This window comes from Osmerus eperlanus, chromosome 4, assembly GCF_963692335.1.
Source record: "Osmerus eperlanus chromosome 4, fOsmEpe2.1, whole genome shotgun sequence".
Lineage (NCBI taxonomy): Eukaryota > Metazoa > Chordata > Actinopteri > Osmeriformes > Osmeridae > Osmerus > Osmerus eperlanus.
Window position 1 is genome coordinate 16,007,832 of NC_085021.1, and position 20,663 is coordinate 16,028,494.

Below are 20,663 nucleotides of genomic sequence, written 5' to 3' on the forward strand. Positions count from 1 at the left end.
ATAATTATAAATAAATATATCAAATATACTCACAGATATGATAGATTGTTGACAGAAATATAATTGAACATAGTAACTTGAGCTACTGCAATTTCACTTTGTTCTTGCTGATTATAGCTTTAATCACTATCTTACAAGTCAAGCCAAACAACAGCAGTAGACAGGCCATAACACTGAGGAGGAGTGCAAACACGTCCACGTTGTGGAAGGCGTACCAGGGCATCTTATAGGACTCAGTGCGTAGATGTGATGCCCCCTTGTGCCTCATAACATATTCTAGCCAAAAGAGGGCACTGTCCATAGGTTTCATAGGCTGATCATGATGTAGCTTTGACATTCTAAGCATATTTTTCTTGTAGGGCATCTTCTCATTGAGGATGTCTCTTAGAGACTGTGTCAGAGTTTCCTCCTCTAATGCTGTCACGTCTAGAACTTTGGCAACCCCCCTGGACTTCAGACGCACCATGTTATCAAACTGGTCAAAAATGAGGGGAAGCCCTAACATTGGAACCCCGTGGTAGATGGCCTCATAAATCCCATTGGTGCCACCGTGCGTGACAAAGGCTTTCGTTTTAGGATGGCCTAGCAGATCATTTTGAGGTAGCCAGTCTACTAACATGGTGTTGTTGCCTAGCTTAGATGGCCTCTCTCCCAGGTGTCTCCAGATTACCTTCTGAGGCAGGCGAGCAAAAGCCGCTGCGATTATCTCAGAGATTTCAGGAAGGAGGCTCCCTAGCAAAGTCCCCAAAGACATTACCACCACTCCATGTTCCCCAGAACTCTGCACAAATTTCTCTATATCTGCTGGCAAAGGTTTAGAGGGCTTACACTGGAACCCACCTATGTAGACCACATTGGGCATTGTTGGGCGTGGAAACTCAAACACAAAGTCCACACGCATTAGCCAGAGATCAGCCCCCTGAATAAGAGAGTAAATATTGGAGTTTGGACCTATGAAGTTATCACACACACCCTGGTAGAGGGGTCTTGTTACAATATAATCAATGTACAGTCCAATGCCATAATGCAACATATTTTTCAGTCTATGGACAAAATTCATCTTATCTGAGACCAGGGATCCAATAGTTGGAACATAAGACAGCGGTGAGGGTGCAATTGCAAAGTGTCCATCTGCGTTGGTGATCCAGCGAACATTGAACACTATTGGTAGCTCTAAGTACTTTCCTACAATAACTCCTCCTGCAAATCCAGGATCAGTCAACATCAAATCAAAGTTTGTTGCCTTTAGTTTAGCTACCAAAGCTTTGTTCTGTATAACCAAACGGGCCATTTCAGCACTGGCACGATGGGCATCCTCCAACAACTGAATTGCCTCTTTTTGGAGAGCAATGAAGGAAAACACTGAGCGTTCTCTTGTCCAAATCTCCAGGTTTCTCCTCAGGAACGAGGCCATGTAATCTGGGTCCTCCAGGTTGCTAGCCTCCGAGACTGTCACAGTAACAGAGGTGTAGTGAGGAGCTTGCTCATGGACATACCAGCTTGTGGATGAGCGGACCACTGTTATTCTGTGGCCCCTCTGATGGAGATCCTTCAAGAGAATGTTCATGTTGAGCCAGTGGCTTCCATCCACTGGGTAAACTAAGATCTTGCCAGCTTGATTCTGTGTCGGGAAGCCCCACAGGAGCCCAACCAGAAGAAGAAGAGCTGGTTGTGTGGGGAAGCAGGTTTGTAACCCAGAGAGTTGCATGATTTCTCTTGAAATGAAAATGTAAGGAGATGAAATATAAGTAAATAAGTAAATAAATACAGAAGTTAAATTGATTAATATGTCCAATGTATTCCCTTGCATGCATACATTCTCACACAAATGTATACTCACAATCACACCCACCCACTCAACCACACACACACACACCCACACACACAGTCACTTACACACACACTCAAGGCTCTAAAATGTTGCTGGTGCTCGGAAAGCCTCTTAGAAAAACCACTGAGCTCTGCAGCTGCACACAGAGTAGCCTGTCAATGTAATCATGGACAAACATGGGGCCGGTGGCTCACTGGTCAAGTTCACATAACATACAGGCCAAGGCCTTACAGCAGGGCCCTCCCATCTCTCTCCAAACATGTTGAATGTTTTCCCTCAACCCAACCCTAAACCTATTCTGAAGTCGGATCCTAAATCAAATCCTAGCTCCTTACCCTAAAACTATCTAGAACCCCAACCCTTAATGTATCACCCTTCTGAACACTAAACCCTATTAAAACCCCTGGAAATAGAACTTTCCCTAATTTACTATTCTTGAGGGGATTTCTGGTCACCAAGAATAGTTAAAAGAAATAAGTAAACAAAGGGCACCATTTACCTGGACTGATAAAAACACATTTTGATGGTAAAACTGTCTTGTATCTTCACTGCAGGTTTGATTCAAGCAGATTAAAATGGCTCGGAAGAGAGCTCTAAAGTTTTTCTTTTTTTTTAGCAGGAACTGGTGAGTACGAGTATTGATGTCCACATAGCAAATCCAAGGCAAATATTGTCCTTTCAAAGGCTCCCATTTATTCCTTCCATGTCATATACATATTCCTCTGCAACAAAAGCGTTCAAAGGTTATACTTGAAGTATGCTGTTTTCCGGCACAATGCAGGGGAAGTTAGCTCAACCTTTGACCAAGGCATGTTTTTCATCTTTCGACAGTGGGAGGTGCTTGATCTAATCTGAAGCATGTGTTCTAGAATACAATGCCTGCTCACAACTACAGATTATTCATAGGAGATTAGTTGCGGTGCACAAAATAATTGACGTAATTAATAGAGATTTATCCTGCTACCAGCGCATTCAAATACTGTTAAGTAAATACTGATAAAAAAACTAGTATAAGCTTAATAATAATAAAACAGAATTTGTTTATACACATGCAAACCATATACAATCAGATGTTGTACACAAAAGCTAAGGTGAAATCCAGCCCTTGCAGCCATTAAATGTAATTTTGATTTCCTATGCCCCACCCATGTATAATGAAACCTACTCCCCAGAGTAAATCCCAAATGGCATCTTGGTGAATCAACATTTTCCTGTAAATTTGCTTTCGCACAATTTGACTTTCTTGTTGGTTTAATTCCACAACCACACAAATGGAATTCTGAGTTAGATAACTTGAGGAACTATATTTAGATCAGATCATGCATTATCACATTATAGACTACACACAAATCAATCAATGGCCGTCCTATTGAATGGCCATCAGGGAATTAAGAAAAATGTTTCTCATGGTTTTGAAACGGGGACTGAGTGTTCATTTAGTTATCTTGAAAAATATAATCGTTCTAGAAAAGGGTTGAACTATTGATAGAAATGTTTTGTTTGTATTATCAAAACAGCTCACATTGCCTCATGTGCCTGCTTATGCAATTTGATTCCAGTATATAAAGCCTTTTGTCTAACTGTTCTCTATTATGCTTTTTATCTAGTTCACGCATATCTATGTCCAAAGTATATTATGTGGTTCCCCATCTCTGAGTAATCTTCTTTGGAGTTTACACAATAGGTGTCCCTTTCTCAGATATCTTTTCTTCTTGTGAGAGAATGAGGTAACATGAGAAAAAAAACTAAATCTGAGTATAAAAGGACATCTACACAATTATGTGTTCATTATTTTTACAACTTGGGCGATGGCACTTAGACCAAAAGAAAAGTGGTTTTTCACACTTCTGATTACAGGTAAGCAAAATATGTTAAGAATATATACCAAATGTTGTTTTGATGAATGCTATATATAGCACAAATTAATATCTCAAAGATGTTGTTGCATGTAAGTCCTGTTCTTTTTCATAAAGCTATTTGCTACAGTGAGGGAATTCCTAATGGCCCCCAAAATGGATGTAAGTAAAATTATAAACGTTTCTTTTGGTTGTTGAAAATGTGTTTCTTTTAAAGAAATATTGTAAAAATAGATATAATATTAGAAATATTTAGCTACCCCTACTGTGCAAACACATTTAAATAATGATAAAATAAGTTTTAGATTCAAATACCTTTCATTGTCTACAGTTGATGTACGTCTAGTGGATGGTCCCAACAACTGCTCTGGGAGAGTGGAGGTGTTGTATTCAGGCCAGTGGGGTACAGTGTGTGATGATGATTGGGATTTGATGGATGCAAAGGTGGTGTGCAGAGAGCTGGGCTGTGGAGAAGCTCTAGTGGCCCTGGGGGAGGCTCACTTCGGACAAGGAAGTGGGGAGATCTGGTTAGATGATGTTAGCTGTACTGGGACAGAGGAGTCTCTGTTTGGGTGCAACTCTCGAAGATTGGGGTCACACAACTGTGTACACTTTGAGGATGCCGGGGTCAAATGTGTGGGTATGTATGTGATTTGATGTGCTCCTGAGCTCCATTTTAATAACCAATTGTGTTTCCTGGAGCTGATGTAAACTCTGTCTCCCTCTCTTCTTGTTTTTTTTAGGTCCATCACTCCAAAATGTCCATTGTGAGTTATAAAAGACATAATCTAATCTAAATTGGATCAAATGTTCAACACAGGGAATGCAATTGTTTTGATCTATACTGTATTCCTGTTACTCAAAAAGTTGAGAGAGTGCGCCTGGTTGACGGACCTAATCTCTGCTCCGGGAGGGTGGAGGTACATCAAGACGGGAGTTGGGCCACAGTGTGTGGCCGTAACTGGGGTTTACTTGATGCCAAAGTAGTATGCCGAGAGCTGAGTTGTGGACCTGCTCTGGAGGCTCATCCTGAGGCTTTCTCTGGCATGGGGACTGGTCCAATCATGGAGGTGGTGTGCATAGGAAGTGAAAGGTCTCTACTTGAATGCAGATCACAAGAAATTGGAATAACTGACTGTAACCATGGTGAAGCTGCCATATCATGTATGGGTATGTCAGCCAACAAATACTAGCAAATAGAAAATACAATACATATTAAGAATCAACTTAATCACTATTTTTGAGGAAAATCTGTGATACATTGAACTCCAAATGTCTGATCGAATTTTTTTTGAAATAATGCCTCTTTCTTCTGTTTTCATGACCTTATGGATATTCAAAGGACTCCCAGGCAGAAACAGTAAGCTCATGTAAATCTTATTTCATTGAGTCAAGCACTTCACTAATGAGTTGGTCATGCTATGCTATATGAAAGCTACAGTATGACTGTGTTCACTGTTCTGGATCCTGTAGCACTAATCCATATTTTTTATTTTTACGAATAAATTAATTCCTTTTCTTTCTAGTGATGTCAGATGGCCCGTTGATCCGACTGATGGCGGGTCCTGATCAGTGTTCAGGAAGGGTCGAAGTGTATCATGCAGGCCAATGGGGTACAGTGTGTGATGACGACTGGGATTTGAGGGATGCAGATGTGGTCTGCAGACAGCTAAACTGTGGGTTTGCAAGGGAAGCCCCTAAACAGGCATGGTTTGGAATGGGAATTGGTATTCCCATTCTGCTAGACAACATGGGTTGTGTTGGTGGAGAGGATTCCATCTTTGACTGCCAGTCCGAACCTGTAGGTCAGCACAACTGCATGCACCATGAAGATGCAGGTGTTGTTTGTTCAGGTATGATGATCACCATGTTCCTTTGTTTTGGGAAAAATCTCTGATAAAAACGTTGGCATCTATAAATAGTAGTTTAAAAACACTTCAAACTCAAGCAGTTATATTTACAAAAGGTTAAATAAATATTTTCATGACATGCTGCTTTAATCTATTTGATTAATCAAATTGTTCCCCTTTGCTTTTGCATTTTCTACAATTACCAGTTTCGCACATATGTAAGTATATTAATTAGCATTGATTATTTTATGTTCAGCCAAAGCACTAACAAGTGGCTTTCTAAGCATGGACAAAATATAAACAAGATGTCTTCCTCTAAAAAAGCTGGATCTTCCATCCGTTTGTCTGATGGTCACAACAACTGCTCTGGGAGAGTGGAGGTGTTGTACTCAGGCCAGTGGGGTTCAGTGTGTGATGATGGCTGGGATCTGCGGGATGCCCAAGTGGTGTGCAGAGAGCTGGGCTGTGGAGAAGCTCTAGAAGCCCTTGGCCAAGCCAGGTTTGGTCAAGGTTCTGGACGTATCATTCTGGATGACATGCTTTGCATTGGTACTGAGGAATCACTCCAGGACTGCAGTGGAAGTGAACCAGGAGTGCATAACTGTTTCCATAGTGAGGATGCAGGGGTTATATGTACAGGTAAGTGGACTTAAGAAGATGAGGGTGACTGATAGACAAGCACATGTGTTTAAAATAGAAAATTAAACAGATTATCTTTATTTTGTGTCATATAAATGTAGATACTTCCTTTGGCACCAGAGTGCGCGTGGTCAACGGCCACAACAACTGCTCTGGGAGAGTGGAGGTTTTGTACTCAGGCCAGTGGGGTTCAGTGTGTGATGATGGCTGGGATCTGCAAGATGCCCAGGTGGTATGCAGAGAGCTGGGCTGTGGAGAAGCTCTGGAGGTCTCTGGAATGGCCCAGTTTGGACAGGGGACTGGCTCCATCACACTGGATGACCTGGCCTGCTCTGGCTCTGAAAACTCTTTGCTGCAGTGTCCCCACAACGGACTGGGGAACCATAACTGTGGCCACCATGAAGATGCTGGTGTCACTTGCACTGGTAAGTCAGGTCCATGTTTAATCTTGAGCAGTAAATGTGTCATTGAACCTTTTGCTAATGATACAGACACTATACATATTTAGGTTGACGATGCATTTTTCTGTCTACATTTCATTCCAGTACATACAAACACCTACTGTATCAGGAAGACTACTGTACATACTGTCTTCAGATTGTATGACCCACATTTTGTATTGAACGTCTGCTGCATCATCCTATTTCCCGTTTGTTACAACAGACAGTTTACCCAGAGTGCGCCTGGTCAACGGCCCCAACAACTGCTCTGGGAGAGTGGAGGTTTTGTACTCAGGCCAGTGGGGTTCAGTGTGTGATGATGGCTGGGATCTGCAAGATGCCCAGGTGGTATGCAGAGAGCTGGGCTGTGGAGAAGCTCTGGAGGTCTCTGGAATGGCCCAGTTTGGACAGGGGACTGGCTCCATCACCCTGGATGACCTGGCATGCTCTGGCTCTGAAGACTCTTTGCTGCAGTGTCCCCACAACGGACTGGGGAACCATAACTGTGGCCACCATGAAGATGCTGGTGTCACTTGCACTGGTAAGTGAAGTCCATGTTTAATCTCTTGCAGTAAATGTGTCATTGAACCTTTCGCTAATGATACAGACACTATAAATATTTAGGTTGACGATGCATTTTTCGATCTAGTTTTCATCCCAGTTCAAACAAACACCTACTGTATCAGGAAGACTACTGTACATCTTTTCTTCAGATTGTATGACCCACATTTTGTATTGAATGTCTGCTGCATCATCCTATTTCCCGTTTGTTACAACAGACAGTTTACCCAGAGTGCGCCTGGTCAACGGCACCAACAACTGCTCTGGGAGAGTGGAGGTGTTGTACTCAGGCCAGTGGGGTTCCGTGTGTGATGATGGCTGGGATCTGCAAGATGCCCAGGTGGTATGCAGAGAGCTGGGCTGTGGAGAAGCTCTGGAGGTCTCTGGAATGGCCCAGTTTGGACAGGGGACTGGCTCCATCACCCTGGATGACCTGGCATGCTCTGGCTCTGAAGACTCTTTGCTGCAGTGTCCCCACAACGGGCTGGGGAACCATAACTGTGGCCACCATGAAGATGCTGGTGTCACTTGCACTGGTAAGTGAAGTCCATGTTTAATCTCTTGCAGTAAATGTGTCATTGAACCTTTTGCTAATGATACAGACACTATAAATATTTAGGTTGACGATATATTTTTCGGTCTAGTTTTCATCCCAGTTCAAACAAACACCTACTGTATCAGGAAGACTACTGTCCATACTGTCTTCAGATTGTTTGACCCACATTTTGTATTGAACGTCTGCTGCATCATCCTATTTCCCGTTTGTTACAACAGACAGTTTACCCAGAGTGCGCCTGGTCAACGGCCCCAACAACTGCTCTGGGAGAGTGGAGGTTTTGTACTCAGGCCAGTGGGGTTCAGTGTGTGATGATGGCTGGGATCTGCAAGATGCCCAGGTGGTATGCAGAGAGCTGGGCTGTGGAGAAGCTCTGGAGGTCTCTGGAATGGCCCAGTTTGGACAGGGGACTGGCTCCATCACACTGGATGACCTGGCCTGCTCTGGCTCTGAAGACTCTTTGCTGCAGTGTCCCCACAACGGACTGGGGAACCATAACTGTGGCCACCATGAAGATGCTGGTGTCACTTGCACTGGTAAGTCAGGTCCATGTTTAATCTTGTGCAGTAAATGTGACATTGAACCTTTTGCTAATGATACAGATACTAATAGCATACATATTTAGGTTGACGATGCATTTTTCTGCCTAGATTTCATCCCAGTACATAGAAACACCTACTGTATCAGGAAGACTACTGTACATACTGTCTTCAGATTGTTTGACCCACATTTTTTATTCAACGTCTGCTGCATCATCCTATTTCCCGTTTGTTACAACAGACAGTTTACCCAGAGTGCGCCTGGTCAACGGCACCAACAACTGCTCTGGGAGAGTGGAGGTTTTGTACTCAGGCCAGTGGGGTTCAGTGTGTGATGATGGCTGGGATCTGCAAGATGCCCAGGTGGTATGCAGAGAGCTGGGCTGTGGAGAAGCTCTGGAGGTCTCTGGAATGGCCCAGTTTGGACAGGGGACTGGCTCCATCACCCTGGATGACCTGGCATGCTCTGGCTCTGAAGACTCTTTGCTGCAGTGTCCCCACAACGGACTGGGGAACCATAACTGTGGCCACCATGAAGATGCTGGTGTCACATGCACTGGTAAGTGAAGTCCATGTTTAATCTCTTGCAGTAAATGTGTCATTGAACCTTTCGCTAATGATACAGACACTATAAATATTTAGGTTGACGATGCATTTTTCGATCTAGTTTTCATCCCAGTTCAAACAAACACCTACTGTATCAGGAAGACTACTGTACATCTTTTCTTCAGATTGTATGACCCACATTTTGTATTGAACGTCTGCTGCATCATCCTATTTCCCGTTTGTTACAACAGACAGTTTACCCAGAGTGCGCCTGGTCAACGGCACCAACAACTGCTCTGGGAGAGTGGAGGTGCTGTACTCAGGCCAGTGGGGTTCCGTGTGTGATGATGGCTGGGATCTGTGGGATGCCCAGGTGGTATGCAGAGAGCTGGGCTGTGGAGAAGCTCTGGAGGTCTCTGGAATGGCCCAGTTTGGACAGGGGACTGGCTCCATCACACTGGATGACCTGGCCTGCTCTGGCTCTGAAGACTCTTTGCTGCAGTGTCCCCACAACGGACTGGGGAACCATAACTGTGGCCACCATGAAGATGCTGGTGTCACTTGCACTGGTAAGTCAGGTCCATGTTTAATCTTGTGCAGTAAATGTGTCATTGAACCTTTCGCTAATGATACAGACACTATAAATATTTAGGTTGACGATGCATTTTTCGATCTAGTTTTCATCCCAGTTCAAACAAACACCTACTGTATCAGGAAGACTACTGTACATCTTTTCTTCAGATTGTATGACCCACATTTTGTATTGAATGTCTGCTGCATCATCCTATTTCCCGTTTGTTACAACAGACAGTTTACCCAGAGTGCGCCTGGTCAACGGCACCAACAACTGCTCTGGGAGAGTGGAGGTGTTGTACTCAGGCCAGTGGGGTTCCGTGTGTGATGATGGCTGGGATCTACTGGGTGCCACGGCAGTGTGCAGAAGGCTGGGCTGTGGAGAAGCTCTGGAAGCCCCACACCAAGCCTGGTTTGGTCAGGGTTCTGGACCTGTCTTTCTAACTGACATGCTTTATTATGGTACAGAGGGATCATTTCAGGAACATAGCGGAAGTGGACATGGGGTGCATAACTGTGACCACGATGAGGATGCAGGGGTCATCTGTACAGGTCAGTGGACTCAGGAAGATGAGTTTGACTGCTGGAAAGGTGTGAAATTACTAAATGGCCCGGTGGAAGCAGCACAGAGTTATTTGCTACATTATTTTGATGTATTGTAAAAATGCTGTTTTCCCAAACTACCCCAGCAAGGTCCAAATTTGGGGTTAGTTTACGGAAACTGTTATGGCTGAATTGTTTCAAAAAGACAATAATTGTACAAATATTTGGTGAGTATCAAAAATATGACACAAAGGATCACAAGTGGGTTAATTGTTTTCATAAATTTTCTGGGGGTTTCAATACAGATGGTTCCTTTGGCACCAGAGTACGCCTGGTCAACGGCCCCAACAACTGCTCTGGGAGAGTGGAGGTTTTGTACTCAGGCCAGTGGGGTTCAGTGTGTGATGATGGCTGGGATCTGCAAGATGCCCAGGTGGTATGCAGAGAGCTGGGCTGTGGAGAAGCTCTGGAGGTCTCTGGAATGGCCCAGTTTGGACAGGGGACTGGCTCCATCACCTTGGATGACCTGGCATGCTCTGGCTCTGAAGACTCTTTGCTGCAGTGTCCCCACAACGGGCTGGGGAACCATAACTGTGGCCACCATGAAGATGCTGGTGTCACTTGCACTGGTAAGTGAAGTCCATGTTTAATCTCTTGCAGTAAATGTGTCATTGAACCTTTCGCTAATGATACAGACACTATAAATATTTAGGTTGACGATATATTTTTCGGTCTAGTTTTCATCCCAGTTCAAACAAACACCTACTGTATCAGGAAGACTACTGTCCATACTGTCTTCAGATTGTTTGACCCACATTTTGTATTGAACGTCTGCTGCATCATCCTATTTCCCGTTTGTTACAACAGACAGTTTACCCAGAGTGCGCCTGGTCAACGGCCCCAACAACTGCTCTGGGAGAGTGGAGGTTTTGTACTCAGGCCAGTGGGGTTCAGTGTGTGATGATGGCTGGGATCTGCAAGATGCCCAGGTGGTATGCAGAGAGCTGGGCTGTGGAGAAGCTCTGGAGGTCTCTGGAATGGCCCAGTTTGGACAGGGGACTGGCTCCATCACACTGGATGACCTGGCCTGCTCTGGCTCTGAAGACTCTTTGCTGCAGTGTCCCCACAACGGACTGGGGAACCATAACTGTGGCCACCATGAAGATGCTGGTGTCACTTGCACTGGTAAGTCAGGTCCATGTTTAATCTTGTGCAGTAAATGTGACATTGAACCTTTTGCTAATGATACAGATACTAATAGCATACATATTTAGGTTGACGATGCATTTTTCTGCCTAGATTTCATCCCGGTACATAGAAACACCTACTGTATCAGGAAGACTACTGTACATACTGTCTTCAGATTGTTTGACCCACATTTTTTATTCAACGTCTGCTGCATCATCCTATTTCCCGTTTGTTACAACAGACAGTTTACCCAGAGTGCGCCTGGTCAACGGCACCAACAACTGCTCTGGGAGAGTGGAGGTTTTGTACTCAGGCCAGTGGGGTTCAGTGTGTGATGATGGCTGGGATCTGCAAGATGCCCAGGTGGTATGCAGAGAGCTGGGCTGTGGAGAAGCTCTGGAGGTCTCTGGAATGGCCCAGTTTGGACAGGGGACTGGCTCCATCACCCTGGATGACCTGGCATGCTCTGGCTCTGAAGACTCTTTGCTGCAGTGTCCCCACAACGGGCTGGGGAACCATAACTGTGGCCACCATGAAGATGCTGGTGTCACTTGCACTGGTAAGTGAAGTCCATGTTTAATCTCTTGCAGTAAATGTGTCATTGAACCTTTCGCTAATGATACAGACACTATAAATATTTAGGTTGACGATATATTTTTCGGTCTAGTTTTCATCCCAGTTCAAACAAACACCTACTGTATCAGGAAGACTACTGTCCATACTGTCTTCAGATTGTTTGACCCACATTTTGTATTGAACGTCTGCTGCATCATCCTATTTCCCGTTTGTTACAACAGACAGTTTACCCAGAGTGCGCCTGGTCAACGGCACCAACAACTGCTCTGGGAGAGTGGAGGTGCTGTACTCAGGCCAGTGGGGTTCCGTGTGTGATGATGGCTGGGATCTGTGGGATGCCCAGGTGGTATGCAGAGAGCTGGGCTGTGGAGAAGCTCTGGAGGTCTCTGGAATGGCCCAGTTTGGACAGGGGACTGGCTCCATCACACTGGATGACCTGGCCTGCTCTGGCTCTGAAGACTCTTTGCTGCAGTGTCCCCACAACGGACTGGGGAACCATAACTGTGGCCACCATGAAGATGCTGGTGTCACTTGCACTGGTAAGTCAGGTCCATGTTTAATCTTGTGCAGTAAATGTGACATTGAACCTTTTGCTAATGATACAGATACTAATAGCATACATATTTAGGTTGACGATGCATTTTTCTGCCTAGATTTCATCCCAGTACATAGAAACACCTACTGTATCAGGAAGACTACTGTACATACTGTCTTCAGATTGTTTGACCCACATTTTTTATTCAACGTCTGCTGCATCATCCTATTTCCCGTTTGTTACAACAGACAGTTTACCCAGAGTGCGCCTGGTCAACGGCACCAACAACTGCTCTGGGAGAGTGGAGGTGTTGTACTCAGGCCAGTGGGGTTCCGTGTGTGATGATGGCTGGGATCTTCTGGGTGCCACGGCAGTGTGCAGAAGGCTGGGCTGTGGAGAAGCTCTGGAAGCCCCACACCAAGCCTGGTTTGGTCAGGGTTCTGGACCTGTCTTTCTAACTGACATGCTTTATTATGGTACAGAGGGATCATTTCAGGAACATAGTGGAAGTGGACATGGGGTGCATAACTGTGACCACGATGAGGATGCAGGGGTCATCTGTACAGGTCAGTGGACTCAGGAAGATGAGTTTGACTGCTGGAAAGGTCTGAAATTACTAAATGGCCTGGTGGAAGCAGCACAGCGTTAATTGCTACATTATTTTGATATATTGTAAAAATGCTGTTTTCCCAAACTACCCCAGCAAGGTCCAAATTTGGGGTTAGTTTACGGAAACTGTTATGGCTGAATTGTTTCAAAAAGACAATAATTGTACAAATATTTGGTGAGTATCAAAAATATGACACAACAGATCACAAGTGGGTTAATTGTTTTCATAAATTTTCTGGGGGTTTCAATACAGATGGTTCCTTTGGCACCAGAGTACGCCTGGTCAACGGCCCCAACAACTGCTCTGGGAGAGTGGAGGTTTTGTACTCAGGCCAGTGGGGTTCAGTGTGTGATGATGGCTGGGATCTGCAAGATGCCCAGGTGGTATGCAGAGAGCTGGGCTGTGGAGAAGCTCTGGAGGTCTCTGGAATGGCCCAGTTTGGACAGGGGACTGGCTCCATCACCCTGGATGACCTGGCATGCTCTGGCTCTGAAGACTCTTTGCTGCAGTGTCCCCACAACGGGCTGGGGAACCATAACTGTGGCCACCATGAAGATGCTGGTGTCACATGCACTGGTAAGTGAAGTCCATGTTTAATCTCTTGCAGTAAATGTGTCATTGAACCTTTCGCTAATGATACAGACACTATAAATATTTAGGTTGACGATATATTTTTCGGTCTAGTTTTCATCCCAGTTCAAACAAACACCTACTGTATCAGGAAGACTACTGTCCATACTGTCTTCAGATTGTTTGACCCACATTTTGTATTGAACGTCTGCTGCATCATCCTATTTCCCGTTTGTTACAACAGACAGTTTACCCAGAGTACGCCTGGTCAACGGCACCAACAACTGCTCTGGGAGAGTAGAGGTGCTGTACTCAGGCCAGTGGGGTTCTGTGTGTGATGATGGCTGGGATCTGTGGGATGCCCAGGTGGTATGCAGAGAGCTGGGCTGTGGAGAAGCTCTGGAGGTCTCTGGAATGGCCCAGTTTGGACAGGGGACTGGCTCCATCACACTGGATGACCTGGCCTGCTCTGGCTCTGAAGACTCTTTGCTGCAGTGTCCCCACAACGGACTGGGGAACCATAACTGTGGCCACCATGAAGATGCTGGTGTCACTTGCACTGGTAAGTCAGGTCCATGTTTAATCTTGTGCAGTAAATGTGTCATTGAACCTTTCGCTAATGATACAGACACTATAAATATTTAGGTTGACGATGCATTTTTCGATCTAGTTTTTATCCCAGTTCAAACAAACACCTACTGTATCAGGAAGACTACTGTACATCTGTTCTTCAGATTGTATGACCCACATTTTGTATTGAATGTCTGCTGCATCATCCTATTTCCCATTTGTTACAACAGACAGTTTACCCAGAGTACGCCTGGTCAACGGCACCAACAACTGCTCTGGGAGAGTGGAGGTGCTGTACTCAGGCCAGTGGGGTTCAGTGTGTGATGATGGCTGGGATCTACTGGGTGCCACGGCAGTGTGCAGAAGGCTGGGCTGTGGAGAAGCTCTGGAAGCCCCACACCAAGCCTGGTTTGGTCAGGGTTCTGGACCTGTCTTTCTAACTGACATGCTTTATTATGGTACAGAGGGATCATTTCAGGAACATAGTGGAAGTGGACATGGGGTGCATAACTGTGACCACGATGAGGATGCAGGGGTCATCTGTACAGGTCAGTGGACTCAGGAAGATGAGTTTGACTGCTGGAAAGGTGTGAAATTACTAAATGGCCCGGTGGAAGCAGCACAGCGTTAATTGCTACATTATTTTGATATATTGTAAAAATGCTGTTTTCCCAAACTACCCCAGCAAGGTCCAAATTTGGGGTTAGTTTACGGAAACTGTTATGGCTGAATTGTTTCAAAAAGACAATAATTGTACAAATATTTGGTGAGTATCAAAAATATGACACAAAAGATCACAAGTGGGTTAATTGTTTTCATAAATTTTCTGGGGGTTTCAATACAGATGGTTCCTTTGGCACCAGAGTACGCCTGGTCAACGGCCCCAACAACTGCTCTGGGAGAGTGGAGGTTTTGTACTCAGGCCAGTGGGGTTCAGTGTGTGATGATGGATGGGATCTGCAAGATGCCCAGGTGGTATGCAGAGAGCTGGGCTGTGGAGAAGCTCTGGAGGTCTCTGGAATGGCCCAGTTTGGACAGGGGACTGGCTCCATCACACTGGATGACCTGGCCTGCTCTGGCTCTGAAGACTCTTTGCTGCAGTGTCCCCACAACGGACTGGGGAACCATAACTGTGGCCACCATGAAGATGCTGGTGTCACTTGCACTGGTAAGTCAGGTCCATGTTTAATCTTGTGCAGTAAATGTGACATTGAACCTTTTGCTAATGATACAGATACTAATAGCATACATATTTAGGTTGACGATGCATTTTTCTGCCTAGATTTCATCCCGGTACATAGAAACACCTACTGTATCAGGAAGACTACTGTACATACTGTCTTCAGATTGTTTGACCCACATTTTTTATTCAACGTCTGCTGCATCATCCTATTTCCCGTTTGTTACAACAGACAGTTTACCCAGAGTGCGCCTGGTCAACGGCACCAACAACTGCTCTGGGAGAGTGGAGGTTTTGTACTCAGGCCAGTGGGGTTCAGTGTGTGATGATGGCTGGGATCTGCAAGATGCCCAGGTGGTATGCAGAGAGCTGGGCTGTGGAGAAGCTCTGGAGGTCTCTGGAATGGCCCAGTTTGGACAGGGGACTGGCTCCATCACCCTGGATGACCTGGCATGCTCTGGCTCTGAAGACTCTTTGCTGCAGTGTCCCCACAACGGGCTGGGGAACCATAACTGTGGCCACCATGAAGATGCTGGTGTCACTTGCACTGGTAAGTGAAGTCCATGTTTAATCTCTTGCAGTAAATGTGTCATTGAACCTTTCGCTAATGATACAGACACTATAAATATTTAGGTTGACGATATATTTTTCGGTCTAGTTTTCATCCCAGTTCAAACAAACACCTACTGTATCAGGAAGAATACTGTCCATACTGTCTTCAGATTGTTTGACCCACATTTTGTATTGAACGTCTGCTGCATCATCCTATTTCCCGTTTGTTACAACAGACAGTTTACCCAGAGTGCGCCTGGTCAACGGCACCAACAACTGCTCTGGGAGAGTGGAGGTGCTGTACTCAGGCCAGTGGGGTTCCGTGTGTGATGATGGCTGGGATCTGTGGGATGCCCAGGTGGTATGCAGAGAGCTGGGCTGTGGAGAAGCTCTGGAGGTCTCTGGAATGGCCCAGTTTGGACAGGGGACTGGCTCCATCACACTGGATGACCTGGCCTGCTCTGGCTCTGAAGACTCTTTGCTGCAGTGTCCCCACAACGGACTGGGGAACCATAACTGTGGCCACCATGAAGATGCTGGTGTCACTTGCACTGGTAAGTCAGGTCCATGTTTAATCTTGTGCAGTAAATGTGACATTGAACCTTTTGCTAATGATACAGATACTAATAGCATACATATTTAGGTTGACGATGCATTTTTCTGCCTAGATTTCATCCCAGTACATAGAAACACCTACTGTATCAGGAAGACTACTGTACATACTGTCTTCAGATTGTTTGACCCACATTTTTTATTCAACGTCTGCTGCATCATCCTATTTCCCGTTTGTTACAACAGACAGTTTACCCAGAGTGCGCCTGGTCAACGGCACCAACAACTGCTCTGGGAGAGTGGAGGTGTTGTACTCAGGCCAGTGGGGTTCCGTGTGTGATGATGGCTGGGATCTTCTGGGTGCCACGGCAGTGTGCAGAAGGCTGGGCTGTGGAGAAGCTCTGGAAGCCCCACACCAAGCCTGGTTTGGTCAGGGTTCTGGACCTGTCTTTCTAACTGACATGCTTTATTATGGTACAGAGGGATCATTTCAGGAACATAGTGGAAGTGGACATGGGGTGCATAACTGTGACCACGATGAGGATGCAGGGGTCATCTGTACAGGTCAGTGGACTCAGGAAGATGAGTTTGACTGCTGGAAAGGTCTGAAATTACTAAATGGCCTGGTGGAAGCAGCACAGCGTTAATTGCTACATTATTTTGATATATTGTAAAAATGCTGTTTTCCCAAACTACCCCAGCAAGGTCCAAATTTGGGGTTAGTTTACGGAAACTGTTATGGCTGAATTGTTTCAAAAAGACAATAATTGTACAAATATTTGGTGAGTATCAAAAATATGACACAACAGATCACAAGTGGGTTAATTGTTTTCATAAATTTTCTGGGGGTTTCAATACAGATGGTTCCTTTGGCACCAGAGTACGCCTGGTCAACGGCCCCAACAACTGCTCTGGGAGAGTGGAGGTTTTGTACTCAGGCCAGTGGGGTTCAGTGTGTGATGATGGCTGGGATCTGCAAGATGCCCAGGTGGTATGCAGAGAGCTGGGCTGTGGAGAAGCTCTGGAGGTCTCTGGAATGGCCCAGTTTGGACAGGGGACTGGCTCCATCACCCTGGATGACCTGGCATGCTCTGGCTCTGAAGACTCTTTGCTGCAGTGTCCCCACAACGGGCTGGGGAACCATAACTGTGGCCACCATGAAGATGCTGGTGTCACATGCACTGGTAAGTGAAGTCCATGTTTAATCTCTTGCAGTAAATGTGTCATTGAACCTTTCGCTAATGATACAGACACTATAAATATTTAGGTTGACGATATATTTTTCGGTCTAGTTTTCATCCCAGTTCAAACAAACACCTACTGTATCAGGAAGACTACTGTCCATACTGTCTTCAGATTGTTTGACCCACATTTTGTATTGAACGTCTGCTGCATCATCCTATTTCCCGTTTGTTACAACAGACAGTTTACCCAGAGTACGCCTGGTCAACGGCACCAACAACTGCTCTGGGAGAGTAGAGGTGCTGTACTCAGGCCAGTGGGGTTCTGTGTGTGATGATGGCTGGGATCTGTGGGATGCCCAGGTGGTATGCAGAGAGCTGGGCTGTGGAGAAGCTCTGGAGGTCTCTGGAATGGCCCAGTTTGGACAGGGGACTGGCTCCATCACACTGGATGACCTGGCCTGCTCTGGCTCTGAAGACTCTTTGCTGCAGTGTCCCCACAACGGACTGGGGAACCATAACTGTGGCCACCATGAAGATGCTGGTGTCACTTGCACTGGTAAGTCAGGTCCATGTTTAATCTTGTGCAGTAAATGTGTCATTGAACCTTTCGCTAATGATACAGACACTATAAATATTTAGGTTGACGATGCATTTTTCGATCTAGTTTTTATCCCAGTTCAAACAAACACCTACTGTATCAGGAAGACTACTGTACATCTGTTCTTCAGATTGTATGACCCACATTTTGTATTGAATGTCTGCTGCATCATCCTATTTCCCATTTGTTACAACAGACAGTTTACCCAGAGTACGCCTGGTCAACGGCACCAACAACTGCTCTGGGAGAGTGGAGGTGCTGTACTCAGGCCAGTGGGGTTCAGTGTGTGATGATGGCTGGGATCTACTGGGTGCCACGGCAGTGTGCAGAAGGCTGGGCTGTGGAGAAGCTCTGGAAGCCCCACACCAAGCCTGGTTTGGTCAGGGTTCTGGACCTGTCTTTCTAACTGACATGCTTTATTATGGTACAGAGGGATCATTTCAGGAACATAGTGGAAGTGGACATGGGGTGCATAACTGTGACCACAATGAGGATGCAGGGGTCATCTGTACAGGTCAGTGGACTCAGGAAGATGAGTTTGACTGCTGGAAAGGTGTGAAATTACTAAATGGCCCGGTGGAAGCAGCACAGCGTTAATTGCTACATTATTTTGATATATTGTAAAAATGCTGTTTTCCCAAACTACCCCAGCAAGGTCCAAATTTGGGGTTAGTTTACGGAAACTGTTATGGCTGAATTGTTTCAAAAAGACAATAATTGTACAAATATTTGGTGAGTATCAAAAATATGACACAAAAGATCACAAGTGGGTTAATTGTTTTCATAAATTTTCTGGGGGTTTCAATACAGATGGTTCCTTTGGCACCAGAGTACGCCTGGTCAACGGCCCCAACAACTGCTCTGGGAGAGTGGAGGTTTTGTACTCAGGCCAGTGGGGTTCAGTGTGTGATGATGGATGGGATCTGCAAGATGCCCAGGTGGTATGCAGAGAGCTGGGCTGTGGAGAAGCTCTGGAGGTCTCTGGAATGGCCCAGTTTGGACAGGGGACTGGCTCCATCACCCTGGATGACCTGGCATGCTCTGGCTCTGAAGACTCTTTGCTGCAGTGTCCCCACAACGGACTGGGGCACCATAACTGTGGCCACCATGAAGATGCTGGTGTCACATGCACTGGTAAGTGAAGTCCATGTTTAATCTCTTGCAGTAAATGTGTCATTGAACCTTTCGCTAATGATACAGACACTATAAATATTTAGGTTGACGATGCATTTTTCGATCTAGTTTTCATCCCAGTTCAAACAAACACCTACTGTATCAGGAAGACTACTGTACATCTTTTCTTTAGATTGTATGACCCACATTTTGTATTGAATGTCTGCTGCATCATCCTATTTCCCGTTTGTTACAACAGACAGTTTACCCAGAGTGCGCCTGGTCAACGGCACCAACAACTGCTCTGGGAGAGTGGAGGTGTTGTACTCAGGCCAGTGGGGTTCCGTGTGTGATGATGGCTGGGATCTACTGGGTGCCACGGCAGTGTGCAGAAGGCTGGGCTGTGGAGAAGCTCTGGAAGCCCCACACCAAGCCTGGTTTGGTCAGGGTTCTGGACCTGTCTTTCTAACTGACATGCTTTATTATGGTACAGAGGGATCATTTCAGGATTATAGTGGAAGTGGACATGGGGTGCATAACTGTGACCACGATGAGGATGCAGGGGTCATCTGTACAGGTCAGTGGACTCAGGAAGATGAGTTTGACTGCTGGAAAGGTGTGAAATTACTAAATGGCCTGGTGGAAGCATCACAGCGTTAATTGCTACATTATTTTGATATATTGTAAAAATGCTGTTTTCCCAAACTACCCCAGCAAGGTCCAAATTTGGGGTTAGTTTACGGAAACTGTTATGGCTGAATTGTTTCAAAAAGACAATAATTGTACAAATATTTGGTGAGTATCAAAAATATGACACAAAAGATCACAAGTGGGTTAATTGTTTTCATAAATTTTCTGGGGGTTTCAATACAGATGGTTCCTTTGGCACCAGAGTACGCCTGGTCAACGGCCCCAACAACTGCTCTGGGAGAGTGGAGGTTTTGTACTCAGGCCAGTGGGGTTCAGTGTGTGATGATGGCTGGGATCTGCAAGATGCCCAGGTGGTATGCAGAGAGCTGGGCTGTGGAGAAGCTCTGGAGGTCTCTGGAATGGCCCAGTTTGGACAGGGGACTGGCTCCATCACCCTGGATGACCTGGCATGCTCTGGCTCTGAAGACTCTTTGCTGCAGTGTCCCCACAACGGGCTGGGGAACCATAACTGTGGCCACCATGAAGATGCTGGAGTCACCTGCAGTGTTTAATAATAGTATTTTAAAATCCTTTAGATCATTTAAGTTTACAATGATGAGTCACACTACTGAAAAAGGCAATTCATTTGAGAAAGCATGTACTTTCCTGACAATGACACCCTGTTAAGATCCATATCCTGACTATATAGGTGTTTTTTGATTGCATTACCACACCTCCTGTATTCACCCTTTTCTTAACTTGTATTTGAGGGCAATAGTCTCTGTTTTAGTACAAGAATATGAATTTGAATGCCTTGTCTTTGAATAAAAATTAAATAGCAAGCCATCTTTTTCAACTGACTCAGAATCTC

The 20,663-nt window shown here is 45.5% G+C and overlaps 2 protein-coding genes across 2 annotated transcripts; one reads left to right on the forward strand and one right to left on the reverse strand.

Moving 5' to 3' along the window:
* Positions 1 to 33: 33 nt before the first annotated feature.
* On the reverse strand, positions 34 to 2,617 carry ugt5e1 (UDP glucuronosyltransferase 5 family, polypeptide E1). Its single transcript, XM_062459549.1, has 2 exons — positions 2,331 to 2,617; positions 34 to 1,715 (listed from the first exon to the last, which is right to left on the reverse strand). The coding sequence occupies exons 1-2, from the start codon at positions 2,348 to 2,350 to the stop codon at positions 83 to 85; spliced, it is 1,653 nt and encodes a 550-aa protein (XP_062315533.1). The 5' UTR covers positions 2,351 to 2,617; the 3' UTR covers positions 34 to 82.
* A 1,020-nt stretch (positions 2,618 to 3,637) lies between these two features.
* Positions 3,638 to 20,633, forward strand: LOC134019561 (deleted in malignant brain tumors 1 protein-like). The gene is made up of 35 exons (XM_062460521.1): positions 3,638 to 3,688; positions 3,805 to 3,849; positions 4,019 to 4,327; positions 4,431 to 4,454; positions 4,555 to 4,857; positions 5,030 to 5,047; positions 5,214 to 5,540; positions 5,862 to 6,176; positions 6,278 to 6,601; positions 6,840 to 7,157; positions 7,396 to 7,713; positions 7,952 to 8,269; positions 8,514 to 8,831; positions 9,070 to 9,387; positions 9,626 to 9,943; positions 10,240 to 10,563; positions 10,802 to 11,119; positions 11,364 to 11,681; positions 11,920 to 12,237; positions 12,482 to 12,553; positions 12,716 to 12,799; positions 13,096 to 13,419; positions 13,658 to 13,975; positions 14,214 to 14,531; positions 14,828 to 15,151; positions 15,396 to 15,713; positions 15,952 to 16,269; positions 16,514 to 16,585; positions 16,748 to 16,831; positions 17,128 to 17,451; positions 17,690 to 18,007; positions 18,246 to 18,563; positions 18,809 to 19,183; positions 19,422 to 19,739; positions 19,985 to 20,633. The coding sequence occupies exons 1-35, from the start codon at positions 3,640 to 3,642 to the stop codon at positions 20,362 to 20,364; spliced, it is 9,165 nt and encodes a 3,054-aa protein (XP_062316505.1). The 5' UTR covers positions 3,638 to 3,639; the 3' UTR covers positions 20,365 to 20,633.
* The last annotated feature ends 30 nt before the right edge of the window (positions 20,634 to 20,663 follow it).